The 20,701-nt window shown below is 41.6% G+C and overlaps 1 protein-coding gene across 1 annotated transcript in view; it reads right to left on the reverse strand.

The window, feature by feature from the left end:
• Positions 1–20,701, reverse strand: part of magi3a (membrane associated guanylate kinase, WW and PDZ domain containing 3a) — a 200,599-nt gene that overhangs the window by 19,628 nt on the left and 160,270 nt on the right. Inside the window, exons 8-11 of the mRNA XM_034696443.1 lie at positions 18,259–18,365; positions 11,754–11,954; positions 6,059–6,664; positions 819–850 (exon numbers count right to left, since the gene is read on the reverse strand). Coding sequence (XP_034552334.1) covers positions 819–850; positions 6,059–6,664; positions 11,754–11,954; positions 18,259–18,365 — 946 coding nt within the window. The remainder of the gene's footprint in view (positions 1–818; positions 851–6,058; positions 6,665–11,753; positions 11,955–18,258; positions 18,366–20,701) is intronic.

Genomic DNA, 20,701 nt, shown 5'->3' on the forward strand with positions numbered 1-20,701 from the left:
TGCATGCGTGTTCAAATGCTGTATTTATCAGCAACAGTTCCTGACAGTGGACCTGAACTTAGACTCAGGTAATGATGACTCAACTAGAACTCACTGATTTTCTTTGGTGACTCAGATTTAAACTTGGACTTGACATTTGGGACTTGAGACTCCACTCGGGCATGAACTACAACACTGGCATATGCACCCTGTCATCTCAACATGGTCACTTCTGGTTAAAAATAAAGAGAGATGGTGACTGCTGAAATACCAAAGTGGAGGGTTTCAAAGGGGGGTTCCTATAGCTGTTATTTCCTCAAACATAGCAGGGTGTATTTTAGAGTTTCTAAAAGTAATTTAGGAGAAAAACAAGAAATAAAACTGTAAGAAAAGAGTATAAATTAAAAGAAAACTAGTGCAGCCACATATTGTAATCCTGAGTTGTACCAGTAAATCAGTATGAGTAAGCCTGTTGCTGCCTCAGCTCCTCTCTATTTTAGGAATGAGCAGCGTGCAGGAGCAGCACAGGAACAAGCTGCTGTACATGGCATATCATTTTGAACACCCATACGCAGAGGGATGTTCAATTGCTGTTCGCCAGGAGCCGGCATATTTACCCACATGCACTTCCAGAAATAACAGCCAGGCTAATGTGGGCCCCCTGAATAATGTAGCCAACAACACACACACACATACACAAAGACATGCTAAGTGGTGCTTGCGGGTTAACCAAGACAAACTTAAAACCTCTTCTGTTGAATCATTCAGCAGAAGTTTTAACGTCAGTGTGTTCATCCTGCAGAGGGGAAGGAGGGTAGCAAGAGTTTACTTGAACTTACTGGTTTGAGGGATTTCACAGGAGAGGTCTGACCTGTGGGGAGAGATGGAGAACAATGGACATTGAATTAGGAACAAACAGCAAACATCAAGTCAAACATGTAGCTTAAATGCTTAAAGCAGGACTACTCAGTTAGTTTTAGGAAGGACCAGATTTGTAAAATAGTTGAGCTCCAAGGAGGCAAACATTTATATTCCAAGTCAGACGTGTGAGGCAAGAGATTTAGACGTGTCAGCTCTGGTAATTATACTCTGCTTTGACAGCCAAGGACAAAACCGTTTTCATTAAAACATGCATTCCTGTGTTTAACAGCAGACATGACTGATGGGCTAATTAGCTGAATGACACACAATGATGTTCTTTTAGTAAAACAACCTAAACAAAACAAACTCAGATTTTTTATTGGGTTGCTCTAAAAAAATTAAAAACATAAGACCTTTATCTAATTTGCATATTTAGTATCAGTTACTGCTTTTTTAATACCACTGAGTGACAGTGTCTTTTTTTGAGATAACTTTTTCCTTAATCTATTTTATTTAATATTGTTGTGTTATCTTATTCATGTTTTATTAATAAAAAAGATCATTATTAAGGTCCAGACCTCTTAAAATGAAATACGCCTGGTTTAAAAGATGAGTTGTATCTTTCATCAATCTTCCTCTCACACTTCTCATCCTTTCTGCACTCACTAGACTTATTGCCAAGAGGCATCCTTATTTTTTTCTGCTTACTTTCTCTCAATGAGTCACGGTGTAATTCCACCAGTAGGGGGCAGTATGCTCCGGTGGCAAAAATAGTTTTACACGTCACTACAGGACGGGAGACACAGAGGTGACCCTAAACCACGAGCAGCATGCACTGTCCTGTTTCTACCTGCCAGCTGTTGGCTACACAATTAGAGCCCTTTCTAATGTGTGCCGCTCTTCATCACCAGTGTTTGAATGTCATCAAAAGAGTTGAATAACAAATGCTGTATCAGTTAAAGGTGTAGATTTGGGATAAAAGATTCTGTATTAAGTTTAATTAACGTCTCATTTATTAGTCAAGACAGCACATCATGTCCCTGGTCTCCCTTGTTTCATATCCACTCTGAGTGTAACTCATATCCCACAGGGAAGGGCACTTTGTCTCATTTCCAGATTTAAATCCAGCACAGCGATCAGGGCCAAATAATTTCCTGTTTCATTTCTCCCTGCTGCTGCTGTCATCAGAAGGGAGTTCTTGCCACTGGCTGGGAGTAAAGCACATCCTAATCCTGGTGTGTGGGTGACCTGAGGGAAACCCTGCAGCACTGCTCCTTTTAGTCCTGGAAAGCTGTGATCTCCTGCTCCTTTTTAAGCAGCAGCAGCAGCAGACACACTGCTCTGAATATACTATAATAAAAAAAAACAACATATAGGGCTGGCAAAAATGGGCCAAAAGTTAACAACAGCACGGACACACACATACACACACACACACAGGACAAGCTCCTTGAGCTCAGAGCAGAGCCTGGCTGAGTACATCTGATATGTGGGTGCAACACTGATTTCTGGAATCTAGGCTACTGCACTGCAGCACAGGCGAAAAGGAACAAGCCCTTCAAATCAGTGAGAGCCTGAAGTAAGGATAAGGGCAATGATTACCCACCATGCTCCCTCTCTCTCTATCTCTCTCTCTCTCATGTCTTCCTTCTCTGGTTTTCTCAAAGCAGAATCTGAATCACTGCCACTGCCTCATCTCTTCGCCTTCCCCATGTGACTAAGCATGATTTCCGCCCTGTTTGGGAAGGTACACGATGGATGATGCAGACTTGTTGTGGAGCCGAGCGTGAAATTGCTTTATTTAACATTGGGAGGATCTGTGTGTCCGAGCTACAGAATACCAAATCCATCCTGGTATTTACCAGTTTCATTATTGTACCATCTAACAATCAGCGGCGCCTCAAATATGTAGAGCTTTTTAACGCTGCTCTAACAATCTTGTTCTGTGTCTTAAAAGATTCATTACAAAAGCAGGAAGGTTGGCTCCTAACCTCTGCTGTTGTACTCATTAGGAGGAAGGGAACGTAAAAGAGACAGGCTACAGGCAACACAAAGCAGTGTGCTCATTTAAATAAATTCAGAAGCGTGGGACTAAACCTCTAGACTATCTGCGGGCTCCAACACCTGTTTGTTGTCTGTACAGTTACCCAAGCAGATTAATATAGTCAGCAGTGATTTAACAACATCGTACGGTCACCCTGCCAGCTTCTTCTAAGGATTATTTCACTGCTGCAGGCTTACCTGCTGCACAGGATAAAGTTTGAGCGAGAGTTGTTCAGGTACTAATACCTGTATCAGAGTGCTTAAGGTACAGAGTATACTACTTGCTATTATCTACAGAGGAACATGCCTATGTTCCCTCGGCACTATGTTCCCACATTTCTGCATCTATAAGCTATGCTTCAGCTGAAACCCTTTTCGATCAGCCTATTTATTTTTTTCTTGTAATGATTGCGATTGTGACGATTTCTGCTGCTGCTGATCGAAATAAAATTACTCATTCATTCATTTACTATAAAGTGCTTCCAAAAAATCTTGTGGGAGGATAGGAATTAAATTGAAGGGAATTGTAGGAACACAAGACCTAATTTTGAAAATGTCCTAGAAATGTGGGAACATAGGGCTGTGGGACCGTTGGGCGGTGGGAACATAGGGATGCCCATCTACAGCCGCCAGAGTCACTCAATGTGCCAAATGCATGAATCTGTTATTTCATTTATTAGCATCCTCAGTCCCCACCAAAGAAAAAATGACTTGTTTTGTTCTCCTCCAAAAAAATATACAGTTATACAATTACAACATATACCGTATCATGGCTGTCATAAGCAGCTACTCTTATAGAGGTCTAAAAATCAAACAAAATCAATGCATTACTGCATAGAGAGTAAAAGTGTAACTTAAGTCAAAGCTTGATAAGTGTTAGCAACTAGTGTTTTCCTATCACACATATTAAAGCTTTGAAGGCTATTTTTAGCCAAAAGTTCAATGAAACAGGTATAAATAAACAAATAAAGCAGCTAATGTTTAAAACCAGACTATGAGTATCATGCATAGACTGTATAAAATATGGACGTAGTATCCGTGACGTCACCCATCTGTTCCTGAGAGCTGTTTTGAAGCAAATCGACGGCAGCAGCCATATTGGTAATGCGGAACTCAACTAGGCAGAGTGTGACGTAGTGTGAGTCTCTTAGCCAATGGCTGTGTGTTCCCGACCGGGAGTCACGTCAGTCATGTCCTTATTTGGGCAAAACTCATAATCATAATATCTTCTTAACCGTCACATTGAAAGACTCGTAATCTCAATATCTTTGAAAATTGCCGAGTAAGAAAAAAATTCACCCCCCGTACAGTGTGTGCCATTAGAGAGATTAGCGTTGTAGGGCCAAGCCGTTTCTTGAACCAGGCTGTAAACATGTTTATTAATGCTGCAAAGATCGTCTTTTTCCCATTCATGTCTATGTGGTTTCCGGTGTTTCTGCAGCCATCCTCAAGCGGATTTTCGATGTATTACAGTTTATATCACTTCCGCATTGGCTTCATCGTTTGAGACCGGAGTTTGCTGCTTGTTTTGAGGCTGATCGTCGGCGGCAGCCATATTGCTGCTGTCGAGCGATTGTGACGTAAAGAGGCGGGCTTTGAGCCTCCTAGCCAACAGCTACAGTGTCCCCGCCTGTCAATCAAGTCAGCTGTGCCTAGGGATGGGTACCGAATTCGGTACTTTTATTGGTACCGACCGAATTCCGTCTGTACTAACGAGTACCGACTCACGTAAAATCAAACGGTACCATGTTTCGGTACCTGAGCGCATCCCTGTGAATGTGAGGGAGTAGAAGAGGAGGCGATTCTCCATACTTTCGCCCTGTAATAAAGTCAGAGACTGACCGGGTGGACGTCTCTGCTCTCTGCTCTCTGCTCTCTGCTCTCTGCTCTCTGCTCTCTGCTCTCTGCATCTGCGCGGGAGCTCGCCAAACGGAGCCTGCAAATGACGGGCCCGCGCACTCACTCACCGAGAGGCAGAACTCCTGGAGGATTCACTTTATTTTATACAGTCTATGGTTGAGATTGACTCTCTTGCTCCGACTACCTGCCCTGTTTGTAACCCTTCCTGTGTGCGTGAATGCCCAACAAGTAAGTTGTGTGTCCTGTTATTATAAAGAGACGGAGAACTGACTTTTTCCCATCCGCAGACATTCACGTGTGTTCATTGAGAAACTCCCGAAAGAGCAATTAGACTCCATGAGCACGTGTCAGCTTATATATCTAATCACCTATATAATCCTGTTTCTGTTCATTTCATGTTAAATTAAATAAATATGTTAAATTAAACAAATTTGAGATTTTTTTTAATTTTAAATGAACATTTATTACTACATAAAAACACAAAAGTACCGAAAATTGGTACCGTTGAGTACCGGTACCGATTCCCAGGTACCGGGTATCGGTACCGTATCGGTTCAAATGTGAAAGGTACCCATCCCTAGCTGTGCCTGTCATTGAAAGACTCGTAATCTCAATATCTTTGAAAATTGCCGAGTAAGAAAAAAATTCAACCCCCCGTACAGTGTGAGCCGATCGAGATATGAGCTATCCAGACTACACTCGTCTTTTGAACCAGGCTGTAAACATGTTTATTTCTGCTGTAAAGATCGGCTTTTTTGAATTGGTGTGTATGTGGTTTCTGGTACTTACGGAGCCAGCCTCAAGCGGATCCTCGATGAACTGCAGTTCAGAGGTTGCCGCTTTGTATCACGTCTGAAAAGCTGAGTCATGCTGCTGCCATCATTAGCCTAGCTTGTTTCTAGGTGCTTAGTTTGCAAAAAGGTTGGTAGATAGCATTTAGTATCTACAGTCATCAAGTCTAAATTTGGTATGGGGAGGGAAATTGTATCAAAAATCTCTTATTCAAAACTTAAACATCTTATCTCTGTTGTGGTTTGTATTTTGTGGAAACTGGATGTTAGGAGAGGTTGTGAAAGTAGCTTGAGCTAATGTTAGCTCAACTTGTCTTGAATTTAAAATTCCTTCAAAGCTCTACCCTAATTTCAAGACCGTTAAAAAAAGGATAAAAACATGCAGATATTTTCTATCACACTAGTATCAGAGTGATGTTTAGTATCAACACGTTTTAAATTCTAAGCATCAGAATTGATTTTGAGAAAGAGGATATTGTTTTGGAATATTTCTACTACCAGTTATGTGAACTTTGCTGACTCACCTCCTCTAAGCACCAGGACGTTGACCTCGCTGCCCACAGGAAGGTCTTTGAGGATGTCCACCACCTGCGAGTGGCTCAACGTCTGGACATTCTGTCTGTTTATCTCCTTAATGACGTCCCCCTTCAACAAACCCCGGCACCACTGAGCATCCAGGATCATCTTCACCTTCTGACCCAGGGGGCAGTCTGCAATGGCGAATCCAAAACCTCCTGGACCTTTCACCAGGGGCACACTCACAAGCTCTGGCTGCAGCAGAGTGGGGTCCGGGCCCTCTTGGTTGGGTGTGTGAGGAATGTGATGGTGGTGTTGGTGATGATGGTGGTGGTGGCGTCCTCCATTGGTCATAGGCGGTGCTGCAGTACTCTGCCTGGAGAGGGTTCCTCCGTCTAGAACTGTGTAGTTGATATCCTGTGGCGTTGAGGTTGAGGGAGAAGGGGAGGTGTCTTTGGTCTCCTCACTGCTGCTGGAGTCCTCAGGCAGCGGATAACCCCGGCACAGGACCATGTCCACGTACTGGTTGATGGGGATGGACTGGAACATCTGCACCACATCAGCATGAGTCTTACCCAGCACGCAGGACCCATTGATGTCGACGATCACATCACCTGAAAGGACAAAAAGTTTGACTGCAGTTGACTCCTTCTGGTTCTTACTGGTGACAACACACAACAACAAATCACTCAAATCCTAGCTTCTCCCAGTTGACTACCCATTAGAAACGCATGATTTTAAGTTTTCACAGATAACTTAAAGTGTGTCTGGGTTATGAGATGTTATGTCCCCAGGTGGAGCAATTCTGGTAATCCCAAAACAGGTATTTAAACTGAGATTTGCACATTGGCCCCTCACATTTAGAGGGACTGACCTGAGGCGGTAAGATCAGTAACATCTTTTCATCACTTCTTAATAGCAATGTTATTATTTTATCATTTCTATCTGAATTTATTTACATTTAATAACGTTTTTTTTCTTTTACTTAACCCTTAAAGACCTAGACAATCTTTGGGGGCACGAGGCTCTCCTGAATTTATTTTGAATATGCTGAATGAGACAAATGTGGTATCACTGGAAAGCTGAGGATGTCTGCTGTCACTGAGTTTTCAAAGCATGTTGATAGGATTAGAGGTTCTAAAGTTATATAAACATTTAAGAACAAGTAGCTGCTGTCAGCTGTCTAGGTCTTCGAGTGCTACAAGTACCATTTAACACCTATTTATACCCTGCATTGGATACACATACAGATACAGACATAGTCTTCTGCCTGTACGCTGAGTTAATTTCATCTGTATTTCTGCATGTTTTCTGGAGGCTTACAGATAAACTGACTGTATATAATGTTTTATCATATTAAAGCAGAATGACATGACTCTTAGGGCGCTGATGGCCTAGCGGTTTTAAGCGCCCCACATACAGAGGCTATAGTCCTCGTCGCAGAGCTCGCCGATTCGACTCCCGGCCATGACCATTTGCTGCATGTCTTCCCCCACTCTCTACTCCCCACATTTCCTGTCTCTCTACAGCTATCCTATCAGTAAAGGCAAAAATATATTTTTGGCACACTGCCATGTTATTTCTCTGAAATCTACTGCAAAAATTAGATTTCTTTGAGGTGCTCCTGACAGATTTCAGACCAAAACATCACAGAGAAGAGGCATTTTGCAGGAACATTGATTATCACTGAGAATCCCATCGGAATGAATGGACTACTGGTTGGCTAGAAACATGCGTTAGTGGAATAAGGCGTTACAATGCATGTATCTACTTCCAGAAAAAGAAATGAAACTTAGCTTGTCAAGTGTGTTCTGTGCTTTAATATTGCCTTCATTTGTTTGCCCTCATTGTATAGATTGTTGTTGTTGTTGCCTGTTAAATATCCTACCTTGTGCCTGTGTCAAAGCACTTTGTAAACTCTATTAAAGGTGTTTTATTTTAAGTTAAGACAATGACACAAAGTAGTTCATAAAATAAATACTAATGTAGTTATGACAGAGATTGAAATAAATAGTTTATGAAAGCAGAATCTGTCCGTGTCTCTTCTTCTTACTGCACAGAAAATTGAAGGATGTAAATGAAAATGGAGAGACTTAGTAAAAGCATAAAATAAACCACCGGCATGCTGCTCTCCTCTTCCTCCTTTCATCTTCCTGTAAGTAGAGATGCTCTCCTCACCCCTGGCCTGGCTGAGATATGCGCCTGCATGGCCGGCAGAACTGCTGACTGGCTGGTTGGCTAAAAGCCCAGAGGAGGATTCAAGCCCACCTACATAATCAATACTAGTTCCTAGCAAACACAGCTCAGGTTGTACTGTGGAAATGAGCTCAGTGTGCTAAAGTAGTTCCTGTTCATAACCCACTACACATGGCTGTAATGAACCAAGAATCCATTAAATAATAGAAGTACATGGGGTAAATAAAGCCTCCAGGGTCTGAAGCCAGAGTGTTAAAGCCAAAAGAAAGCTGTTACACTGATGACCTAATGAAATTAATTACACTCATTTTTGGTTTAATCAATTACTCATTTTCTCAAGGGAAATAAAACATTAAAAATAATCACTCTCTCTGTTCTACTGTGTTGATTCTCTGTGGTGTGGTTGCAGGAGTTTCCAGTGCAGTCAATATTGCTCTAATTTAAATCCTGCAGCACTTCAGTATAATTCAGAGGACTATAATCAGCATGCATGTGATCACAGTATTTACATCGGGAATGAAAGGGAGTTTGGAGATTTAGCGTGTAGAGTAAATGCATGATATATGTCACTGCTGCAGGCTAAAGGCAAATGCACATTATTCAGGAGCATGCATGTCACCCGCCAGCTGTGCAGGCCTATTAAATCCGTTATGTATGACTGCATATAAAATCTAGTTGTGTCAACCATAAACACAACATGTTGGCTGTTGATAGAAGTTTCCCATTTTTAGATATTTCCCTCTAAATACTGCCTATAAACATCTCCCTCCGCTCCATCGAGCAATGTGACATTCAGGCTAGAGTGCCTGTTTGGTGTTTTTTTTTTTTTTCCAAATGTTTGTTTGTGTGTACTCAGGGTACATAAAACTGTATTATGTACAGTGCGGATGCAGATGCCAAGCCAAGTGTCAGTGTTTGCAGGCATACACGCCATGCAAACAGTAGACATGCAAATGTGACACTGGATTCTGCACTATTTAGACAAGTCATAAAAAGCCTGTTTTTCACTCCTAAAAAGCTAGGGTAGGGTACTTCTTTTAGAAACATTTTTATTCCATCATGAATAAAAAAAAACACCTTAAAAAAAGAGTATACACTTGATATCAGTTGCTGTCACAGGCCTGTAATAATCCCAGTCCAAATATTTCACACTGACCTGATTTATTGATTGTAACTGTCAAACCATGTTTTTCCTATCTGTGTCCATTCAGCCTATAAACACATTTCAAAAACTAAAACTGGAAATCTAGATGCACAGTGGCAGAGATGTGTAAAATTGTGTCACAGAGGTTTGTGACACCAAAGAGGAACACTCATTACTGATGAATTTAATACGTTATAATTAAACTTCAGAGAGCTACATAGCAATCTAAAGATACAGATCGCGCTCAGAGAGGGACGTGCAGCACATGTGAGGAGTTTTAACTGGTTATGAAACAGCCTGAAATTAAAAGTGACATCTCTCTATGAGCTGCAAAAGCAAAAGAGACTATTAGCAACAAGATTAGCATTTTCTATAAAGCTATCTTTGATGCCTGTAACTTCCTGCCACAGGGTAGGTGTCAGGCATGACAATGTCCAGAATCTGGAGGAAACAGCCCTCCTCTCCCCAACCTGTAGGACCAAGCACCGAACCTGGAGCGACAGGGCTTACTCCATTGCTGCCCCCGCCCTCTGGAACTCCCTCCTCAAACACATACGCAACTCCACTGACCTACAAACCTTCAATTCCCAGCTCAAAACACACCTCTTCAGAACTGCTTTTAACTGTTACTGTTCTTATATCCACTGTGTTTCTATTTTGAATCTTTTATTGTGTGCTATTTTGTAAAGTGTCTTTGAGTTTTCTGAAAGCGCTATATAAATAAAATGTATTATAAAATGTATTTTCTTTAGTTTCCAAGGCAAACATTCATCCATCCATCCGTTATCTTGGCCACTTAACCCGTTAGGGGTCATGGGGGGGTGGAGCCTATCCCAGCTGGCTTCGGGCAGAAGGCAGGGTACACCCTGGACAGGTCGCCAACCTATCACAGGGCTAACACAGAGAGACAGACAACCTTTCACGCATACACTCACACCTACGGGAAATTTAAAGTGATCAATCAACCTGGTGAGCATGTTTTTGGACTGTGTGGGAGGAAGCCGGAGTACCCGGAGAGAACCAAAGCATTCACGGGGAGAACATGCAAACTCCACACAGAAAGGCACCTGCCCAGGCCGGGGATTCGGACCAGGAACCTTCTAGCTGTGAGGCAACAGCGCTACCCACTGCACCACTGTGCAGCAAATATTCATAATAAATAAAAAGTTGAACATTTGACTGTTAGAAGAAATAAATAAATAAATGTTGGAGAAATAAAGTGGATCAATTTGTCCAAAATCAATGCCACTTTAAAGTTTCTCACAGGAGCTTTAAGCAGCACAATATGTGACTGCATACCACAGAATAAGATACACATAAAACACCATAAGTCGGCCAAGAGGCCAACCAAACACATGTTTTCTGGAACTGCTCTAAAATAAAACCATTCTGGGATGTTGTAAATAGGACTATAAAGGACATTACAGGTTATGAGATTCCAAACAGTTGTGTTGTCATGCACTTGGGAAACATTGAAGAGACTGTTCAAGGAAAGGACAGGTATCTGATTAAGATTTTACTCATAGCCAGTAAGAAAGCTATAACCAGAAACTGGTACAAAGCAGAGCCTCCGAAGAAAGAGCACTGGTTTGAAATCATTCAGGATATCTATGTAATGAAAAAGCTGACGTACCAACTAAAGCTCAGAGGACATACCCACGACAAGAACTGGAGGAAATGGACCACATACACAGAAAGTGAGAACAACAAATAACTGATCTGTTTCGAAATGACAAAGAGGGAGGACTCGCATACTAGAAATGCCCCTTTGTGTGCTTATGTATTGTACTATAATTGTTTTCTAAAATGAAAATAAATAAAAATAAAGTATGAAAAAAAAACCCACCATAAGTCTTTTGAAAAATGTAGTTATTTTGTTTGAGTAAATATTTGAATAATCCAAATTGTGATATTGCACGTTTTCTAAATCCATGACTTGTCTATATATTATATAACCTTTATATATTTTTCTAAAATTCTGCTCTGATGCTTTGGCAGAATTATCATCTATGACAATTTTCTGCCTTAATAGTCTTTTGAATCTAACCGGTAGTTGGAGACTAAATGGTTAGTAATGACAACTGTGCACAGTGCTCCTCTGCTCATTGCTGTCTCGCCGACTCATCCTGCATCACAAGTGAGTCAGAACTAGTTTCTTTTTTTAACATTTTTAGGTTGGAATCTTTTATGATGTAGTTTTCGTTCCCAGGTTTCCCAGTAGTAAATATCCCAGCTTAAATCACTCTTTCTAGCAATTCCTGGTCAGACTTCACATCATGAGTGTGCTGTTTAACCCCTGAGCCAGAGCACAATCCAGATGTTACACTGCACTTTTCTAAACAGTCTGTCGGGGGAATCATTACCTGAGGCGATTTTGTTGTCGTGCGCAGCCGGCCCATCTGGAAGGACATTTTTGACCTGAAGGAACTCGTCTGGTCGGTCTCCTCCGATGATGGTGAACCCAAAGCCCTGTGAGCTTTTTCTGAGTGTGGTCTGCAGGAGGGAGCCCTGCAGCTCAGTTGGATCCCTCGTAAAGCCCCGCACCCCTCTACTGGGCTCCTCCGCTGTAGGGACAACAAAAAAGTGAGAGATTGACAAGCAGTAATGGAAAGGAAAATAGAGGAAAATAACAGCCTAATTACCGTCATGTCAATACACTAAATTGCCTCTGCTTTCCTGCAGGAACATACAACACACCTCTAGATGAACAATAAAGCTTTTATGGCTTTTTCAGCTTTTATATTAAACTTGAAATGAAGTCACAGTGGCATTAACTCTGTAGACGAGAGTTGCATATCTTTAAAGTTCACGGTTTTGCGTGATGTGACTGCCTATTAAGTATGCAGACATGCACGTGTCTGCTGAAATGGGCCTGGGATATGAAGAGAAACGGAAAAGCTTGCTCATAAATTGCCATCTGTCTCCATCATAACAACATTCGCACAGTGACAGCGTGTCTGACAGCACGTCACTCACTGCTTGTAATTACACCAGCACTGTGGGAACATCGTAATTTAAGTGCAAACTCAAACAAATCACACACACGGACAGACACACACACACATACGAAACCTGAGTCCCTGCTCCCTGTGAAAAAGCCAATAAACATCCACTTATTGCAAGATGTCTATACTTTCTGCCCCAGTCTCGCTGAAAAAACAACACATTCCTTTCACCGCAGTGATAAATCCATCCTGAAATGCGCCTGACATTTCCCAGGTAAACTTTTCATTGCAAATTCCCTTTGTGCTGCCTGCAGGTTGTATAAATGGGGCAACTTTTAGGAAGACAGGAGAGGAATTATATTAGACGGTGTGTGCATTTGTGTGTGTGTGGGAAAGTGAATGAGATAGGAGCGATGAGATGGAAACAGACAGAGAGAAATAGAGTTTGCCTTGACAGAAAGAGAGAGGGAAATTCTAACTAAACCCCTGCGCTCGCCCCTCCCTGCGGTGTGAGATTGTGAGTTGTGCGCTGCATCTCTGCATGCTGGGCTCCTTCTCCCGCAGTTCCCACACTGATAGATGGTGGGACATCAATCTCATTAGGGATGGGTACAGATAGCCCCCCACCCACCCCTCCTCCTCTGCCCTCCCTTTCCCTCTAACACCACTCTCACTGTGTCATGGGATGGTGATTTGCATAATTGCATTGCAATTGGCAGATAAATGTGACCGCTCTGCAGGAAAAAAAAAGATTATGCAAAGTATGATTAACATGACATTCCCATATCGGAGTAGTGTCAGGAGATGTTTCAGAGATTATGTATGTAGATTAATGTGCAAGTGTGTGCATGCAGGTACGACAACATGATTCCTCATGACGATCCAAGGTGTGAGCGTGATGTGTGTATGTGCTTGACACATTTCAAACCTTCAGGATGCACAGGAATTTTATGCACTATGTCAAAAGACTGTCAACACTGTTTCTTACATGATTACCATGAAAGCAACACTGACAGAGGTAAAAAAAGACAGAGTGGAGAGTGGGCTAGAGATGGGGCTACACACCAACGCCATGTTTACACGGTTTTGATTAAGCTGTGGGCCACAAAGGTACAGTCTGGATCCTCAGGGTGAAGTGATTATATGAAATGTCAGACAGGATTGTCAGCGCTATAATTATGGCCAAGCACAGGAGCGCTAAGGGATTGTCTGGCAGGTCAGCCTCGCCATCCTTGTCAAAACAGTGTTTAGATGCCACCTCACGAAGGACCACTAGCCATTAATTCTCATTAACAAGGTGGAGAAGGTGCAGAGTGGGCACAGGGGGGGCAGACGGAGCTGGAGGCGGTGGTCGACATGGAGGCGATATTATCCTCAGACTGCAGAGAGGCTCAGCTGTGGGAGGTGGGCGCAACAGAGCAAGGCAGACAGTTCTGTCCGAGGGGTTCTGGAAACACAGAGGCTAGTTTGAATGCTAATATGTTCATGCTTTGTGTGTAAATGTTAAGAGGACTATCATAATTCTTTCTAGTCTTAAAGAAACGAAGGGCCTCCATGCTCAAGACATTTACCCCGACTGAGAGGAGGGTGATTAAACCAGTCAAGCAGCAACATTTACCACAGGTGGCAAATGAACAGATGACCCATCAGAAACGCAATTCATGATCATAAGTCACTTTCAACCAAAGCCCCTTCTTCCTCCCTCTCTGCTCTTCTTTTCTGTTCTAAAGACATCTTTGAACTGAGCGACTCGGGCAAAAGCATTTTTCAAAGAGACCTCAGAGCCCTCCCTATTTCATAATCTACTTGTCAAATTGAATTCTGCCGCCCAGTCGAGCGCTGCTCCATTATTCAAATTGAATATCACTGCTTCAGAGGCTATGGGCTGTTTATCAGACGCCTGTCAACTGTTGGAACATCTTCAAGACAGACATCTCAGCGTGAAGTGCTCCAGTATTTGGATAACACTTTGAGTACCTTGTTATAAAGGATTTTTTCTTCTCTGAACTAAACGATAGTGTTGCAAAGCAAAAGTCGATGTTTTGAGAACACAGTGTCTAAATGACGCTGTCAACCTGCTTTGAACAGGAGTAAGACATGAAAAACAAAGCCAAATATTAAAGTTCAGTCAGACAACTCACGTTTAAATTGTTTATTGTAGCAGCAAATACATATTCATGTTTGGCACCCAGGCTCCGGCTTCATCACTCCCTGCAGATAAGTTTACATGCAGACATTGAGGAGTGATGAGCAAAACATACTAAACACCCCCGGAGCCTGCAGGTGGAAGCTGGGGAGGCGGCGGGGAAGGAGAAAATATCAGCAATAGGCATGCAGCAGCAGAGGCGTTGACAGGCAGAGGGAGAGATGGGAGATTTTTCCCAGTTTAAATAGACCGCCAATTTGAGAGGCAGAGGGCAGGATTGGATGATGGTTATGAGAGTGGGACATGTGACGTGTATGGCATTGCAGCTGGAGTTGTCTGCCTGAACTAGCTCGCAGGCGTCGCTCCATTTTCACACACACATCAAAGAACAGCGAGCCAACCTGTTGACACGCCTCATCTGTACCACTAATATCTTGTTAGATAACTTCACAGTGACGGCCAATTTGTCTGTTATCTTTGAAACCCATTATGTGCCATTATGAAGGGAAGTTATGGCTGAAGACTGTCCTTGTAAGAATTACATTCTACATGAGCGACTTTTCTTTTCAGCAACAGTAACCACATGATAAGAGATTATATAATCAAATAAACTAACAAGACTAAGAGTTTACAGCATCTCAAGAGACTCTGTGAGCCTGTGCACAGCAGGACTCTGAGATAGTTGCTAACAATGACACGCAAACATACAACAGTAAGAATGTAAACAAGCTTATCAGAAACAATAATAATGTTTAACATGCTTTATATTTAGTTTTTTGAGGAGCACTTAGATTTGCATACATGGAAGAGAAAACCCCAAATACAGCTAAAGTTGTTGGGAATTAGAAGCTTAACTGGAAATGATTATGGTTCATCCTCTGGGAACCATGAACGTCTGACTTGAAATAAAAATGGCGTCCCATGCCCAAGCTGTTTTAAGCACAAAACAGCTAATTCACAACTTCAGGTACCAAAAGAAGAAAAGTCAGGAGATCAACACAGTCATTAGGGTTCATCCTCTTGGGACTTTGAATGGCTGACTGAATAAATCCAATCATTCCACTAGTTTTTGAGATATTTGGCACCAAATCTCAAATTCTAAACTCATGGTGCCACCATAAGAAAAGTTAGGGGTCCATCAAAGTCATTAGGGTTCATCCTCTGGGGAACATGAATGTCTGGATTGAAATTCAAATGGCAGCCCATGCCCTTGCTGTGAAGATATTTAGCATAAACATCACATTCAAAACTTGTGGTACCAAAAGAAGAAAGGTCAGGGGATCGACAGTCATTAGGGTTCATTCTCTGGGGACTTTGAATGGCTGACTGAATAAACAATGGCAATCCATGCACTAGTTCTTGAGATATTGCGCACAAAACCATAAATTCTAAACTCATGGTGTCCAAGGAGGATGAGTCAGGGGTTCAATATAGTCATTATGGTACATCCTCTAGGGACCATGTGTGTCTGACTGAATACACAATGGCAGTCAATCCACTAGTCTTAAAGATATTAAGCAAAACACAACACAAATTCTAAACTCACATGGCCAGGTAAGAGTTCAAAAGTCATTAAAGTCAATATGGTACATCCTCTGGGGATCATGAATGTTGGAGCTGAAATTTCATGGCAGTCAATCTACTACATTTTTTTTAATCTTTAGCACAAAACCACAAATCCTTAACTTGTGCTTCCAAAAGGAAATCAAGAAAGTCAACCTCTGGGGACTTTGAATGGCTGACTGAAAAAACAATGGCAATCCATCCACTGACCTTAAAGATATTTCGCAACATAAATTCTAAACTAATTGCTAAGAGAGGAGAGGTAAGGGTTCAGATAGTCATTAAAGTCATTATGATGCATCCTCTAGGGATCATGAATGTCTGAGCTGAAAGGTCATGGCAGTCCTAACCCCAATGTTTTAGATTTTTAGCACAAAAACACAAATCCTTAACTTATGCTTCTAAAAGGAAATCAAGAAAGTCAACCTAAAGGGACCAAGTGTGTCTGAGTGAATGAACAATGGCAATCCATCCATTTGTCTTAAAGATATTTCGCAACACAAATTCTAAACTCACGTTGCCAAGAGAGTAAAGGTAAGGGTTCAGATAGTCATTAAAGTCATTATGATGCATCCTCTAGGGATCATGAATGTTTGAGCTGAAAGGTCATGGCAGTCCATCCCCAATGTTTTAGATTTTTAGCACAAAACCACAAATCCTTAACTTGTGCTTCCAAAAGGAAATCAAGAAAGTCAACCTCTTGGGACCATGTGTGTCTGACTGAATAAACAAAGGCAATCCATCCATTTGTCTTAAAGATATTTCGCAAAAAAAAAAATTCTAATTTCACGTTGCCAAGAGAGGAAAGGTAAGGGTTCAATGAGTCATTAAAGTCATTATGGTGCATCCTCTAGGGATCATGAATGTCTGAGCTGAAATGTCATGGCAGTCCATCCCCAATGTTTTAGGTTTTTAACACAAAACCACAAATCCTTAACTTATGCTTCTAAAAGGAAATGAAGAAAGTCAACCTCTGGGGACAATGAGTGTCTGACTGAATAAACAAAGGTAGTCCATCCACTGGTGTTAAAGATATTTGCAACACAAATTCTAAACTCACGTTGCCAAGAGAGGAAAGGTAAGGGTTCAGATAGTCATTAAAGTCATTATGATGCATCCTCTAGGGATCATGAATGTCTGAGCTGAAAGGTCATGGCAGTCCATCCCCAATGTTTTAGATGTTTAGCACAAAACCACCTTATGCTTCTAAAAGAAAATCAAGAAAGTTAACCACTGGGGACTATGAGTGTCTGACTGAATAAACAATGGTAATCCATCCACTAGTTTTAAAGATATTTAGCAAATACAACACAAATTCTAAACTCACGTTGCCAAGAGAGGAAGGTAGGGGTTCAATGAGTCATTAAAGTAATTATGGTGCATCCTCTAGGGATCATGAATGTCTGAACTGAAATGTCATGGCAGTCCATCCCCAATGTTTTAGATTTTTAACACAAAACCACAAATCCTTAACGTATGCTTCCAAAAGAAGATCAACAAAGTCATTAAGGCTCAATCTCTGGGGACTGTCCATGTCTGAGCTGAAACTCCAATAACAATCCATCCACAAGTTGATCAGATAGTTGGTACAAAATAATGGATTCCAATCTAACAAAGAAAAGTCAGGGGATCTTCAAAGTCACCAGGGTTCATCCTCTGGGGGCCCAAGAAGGTCTGCACACACATTTCTCTCAATCCAGACATAACTGAGGTATTTCAGTCTGGATTAAAGTGGTGGTATTACATTCAATTGGGCTTTCCTGTATATCAGCATGGCAACATACCACAAGGATGAATTTGTGGTTGTCATGTCTCCCTGTAGCCCCCTCGCTCTACCTTAAAACACTTGGGTGCAATTTTGAGCAAATGATCCTCACTTCCTGTCATCGCTCTGATGACCAGCTTCCTGAGTCCTGCAACTTAACCATGACACTGCACTTAAACATTGCAGAACTGACTGGAGGAACCACTGAGCTGCTGTCTACTGTACAATGTTGAGCTTCTCCTAAACTGTAAAAAACCCCAAAAACATTTCAACTATCATGTCAGCTTGAAATGTTTACTTTGTGAAATGTCTCTGTAGTGGTGACTTTAAAATATGTCAAACAGAATCTCCTTGACTGGCGTTTTTTTCCTACACATTGCCACATGTTTACATAAAACAAAATAAACAAGCAGACAGGAAGGATTCCACTCTCCTTTGGGAGCAGTTACCTGGGGGTGTGGCTATAGGCGGTGGTGCTGCAGTCGGCAAGTCCACGCTCATCTTTCTCTTCGCTTCCTGCACTGGATTTTCAAACTGGGTTTTCTGGTTGATGTGACTGCGGGAGAAAGATCACAACATTAGACAAACAATATTAAGCAATCAACGGTGTCTTGTTGGCATATCGGTAAATCAGTCACCTTCATCAGCTGACCACACACAGTCTGCGTATTCCAGACAATGTGTCTGCTGTTGTGTTCATATGTGGCCTCACAGCTCATCCCCACTGCTGATACTGCGCTTTGTCTGTCATGCAAACCTGTGATTTGACTATGAGCGCTGGGTGTCATGTATCATCTGCTGGGTTTAGCCTGCATGTCATATGGAATTCATACTGTTCAAAGACAGTACGTAAACCACAAATCTCAGGCTGTCTAGGGCAGTGGTACGATGCATATAGATGGACCAAGGGCACTTCTAAAACCAAATTAAATTAAAAAAAAAAAGAAAAAACATGATTGCCCGGTGAGTTCAAAGAGAATAGGATAGAGAGGATCAGTAGCAATCTTTGCCGTCATAGCCCGTATTGCTTTGATGGGATCATCTGCTCAATGCATTTTAATCCGAGGATCAAAAGATTCAATAAACTCCAGATAGATGCAGATTACAATGTGCTTCTTTTTAATACTACATGCCACAGGATTGCCGTCTTTTTTTGAATGTTTCTGACAATAAACAGCCTACAAATCCCAGATCAGCAGCTCTCATTTGGGGGATTTGCTCTCTGCTTAATTTAGAAAACAGGTAATGACTTGCAGGTCACACCTTTGTGCTGAAACATTCCCTGCTACCTGGAGAAATGCTGCTCATCTGCTTAATGAGCTTTAACTGCTGTAAATCCAGATCATGACAGCACCTTAGGAAGACAAAATGCATTGATGCTGCACAATGAATCAGCCCCATGCTGGGACGCTGATGCTATATGTGTGTGTAACAAAAAGTGCGGCGCACTCTTGCTGTGCATGACTCAGGCGCAGAGATCCCCTCCCCATTAAGTCTGCAGAGATAAACATTCCCCTTCTATTTTATTTCCACGCTTTCATTTCCTCTGCGGCTCTCCGTCTCACTCTCTCTCTCTCCCCGTTGATTGCCACACCTCATGTTTTGTTTGGCAGTTTGAGAAAATAATGAGACTTTGTGTCACATCGTCGCATTCGGTCATTCATTCACAACAAAAAATTGGCAGACAAAAAGAGAGAGACTGGGGAGAGACAGCCCCTTGATGACCCTCTTGCATAACCCCCCCTCCCTGCATGCAGGTCTGCGCCTCTTTGTCCACAGTAATGGGACTAAAATGAAACATTGTGCTCTTGTTTACACTCTCCATCGGTATGGAATCTCGGCCTTGTTTTCCTCTCAGGGACCCCAACCTTTATTGTCTGTTTTCTTCACTGCCTTTTCTCTTCAAAACACAGTATTATCTGCACTGACATAACTACAATCTGCAGTACTGTGGGAAACTGTATGGACAATAGCATATTCCAGCATTGCATACAGTAGTCTACAGTCCCACTGAGATTCAGCAATGCTGCATTGCATTCCTCTGGCCTTTATGTCTGGAATTTAGCGATACGACTGGAAGCTGCAGAAGATGTGAATACATTAAAACAAAAGTATGCACGTTCTTTATTGAAGTGGGAGTACAGATACTCTTTATCACACTAAAAGTGAAAAAGTGAAAAAAGTTCTCAAATCTAGATGCAATTTAAATGTAAATATAGTAATCTGAAGAACACTTCTCCCAGCTGTTTCTGTGCACATAATAGATTTTATGTCACACTGTGGAGACTGGCTTTGAATTAAATAAAAAAAGAAACGACTGGTAAAACCAGTTAGTTATGGAATTTCAGAATGCTTAGATTTTCTAAGGCTTGTATACAGACTTGTTTACTTCCCTGTGTTTTCAAATTCTTGTACATTGCATTTCAGTAGACGCCTCTACATCACCACAATATTTCCCTCTGTTTTCTCATCTTTATTTTGAGGTGTTTATTCCGTATGTCTTTTATGATGTTTGTTCTATGTTATTCTGTCAAGCCTAATATCTAAATTTCAAATAATGTTTCTTGAGGCTGTAGGGACTGTTTAATAGTGCTATGGGGTTCTAGTCTATTTTTTTTCAACTTGTTATGATGTCATATATGCAGGACAGGAGTGATACTGGGTAATGTGCAATATATGTTATTGTGGTTTTCATTGGTAAGTTTCTTTGTTCATGTGAGGACTGTTCATAGTTTTCATTTTTTGTATTTCTCTTAATTTTAAGTATGTGTCCTATTTCATTGTATTGTATCCTTTCCTATCGTATTACATCATATCATGTAGTATCATATCATACAGTAGCACGTATCGTGTCGTAACATAAGATAACTTAACGTATCGTGTTGCGTCACA

This window comes from Notolabrus celidotus, chromosome 11, assembly GCF_009762535.1.
Source record: "Notolabrus celidotus isolate fNotCel1 chromosome 11, fNotCel1.pri, whole genome shotgun sequence".
Taxonomy (NCBI): Eukaryota; Metazoa; Chordata; class Actinopteri; order Labriformes; family Labridae; genus Notolabrus; species Notolabrus celidotus.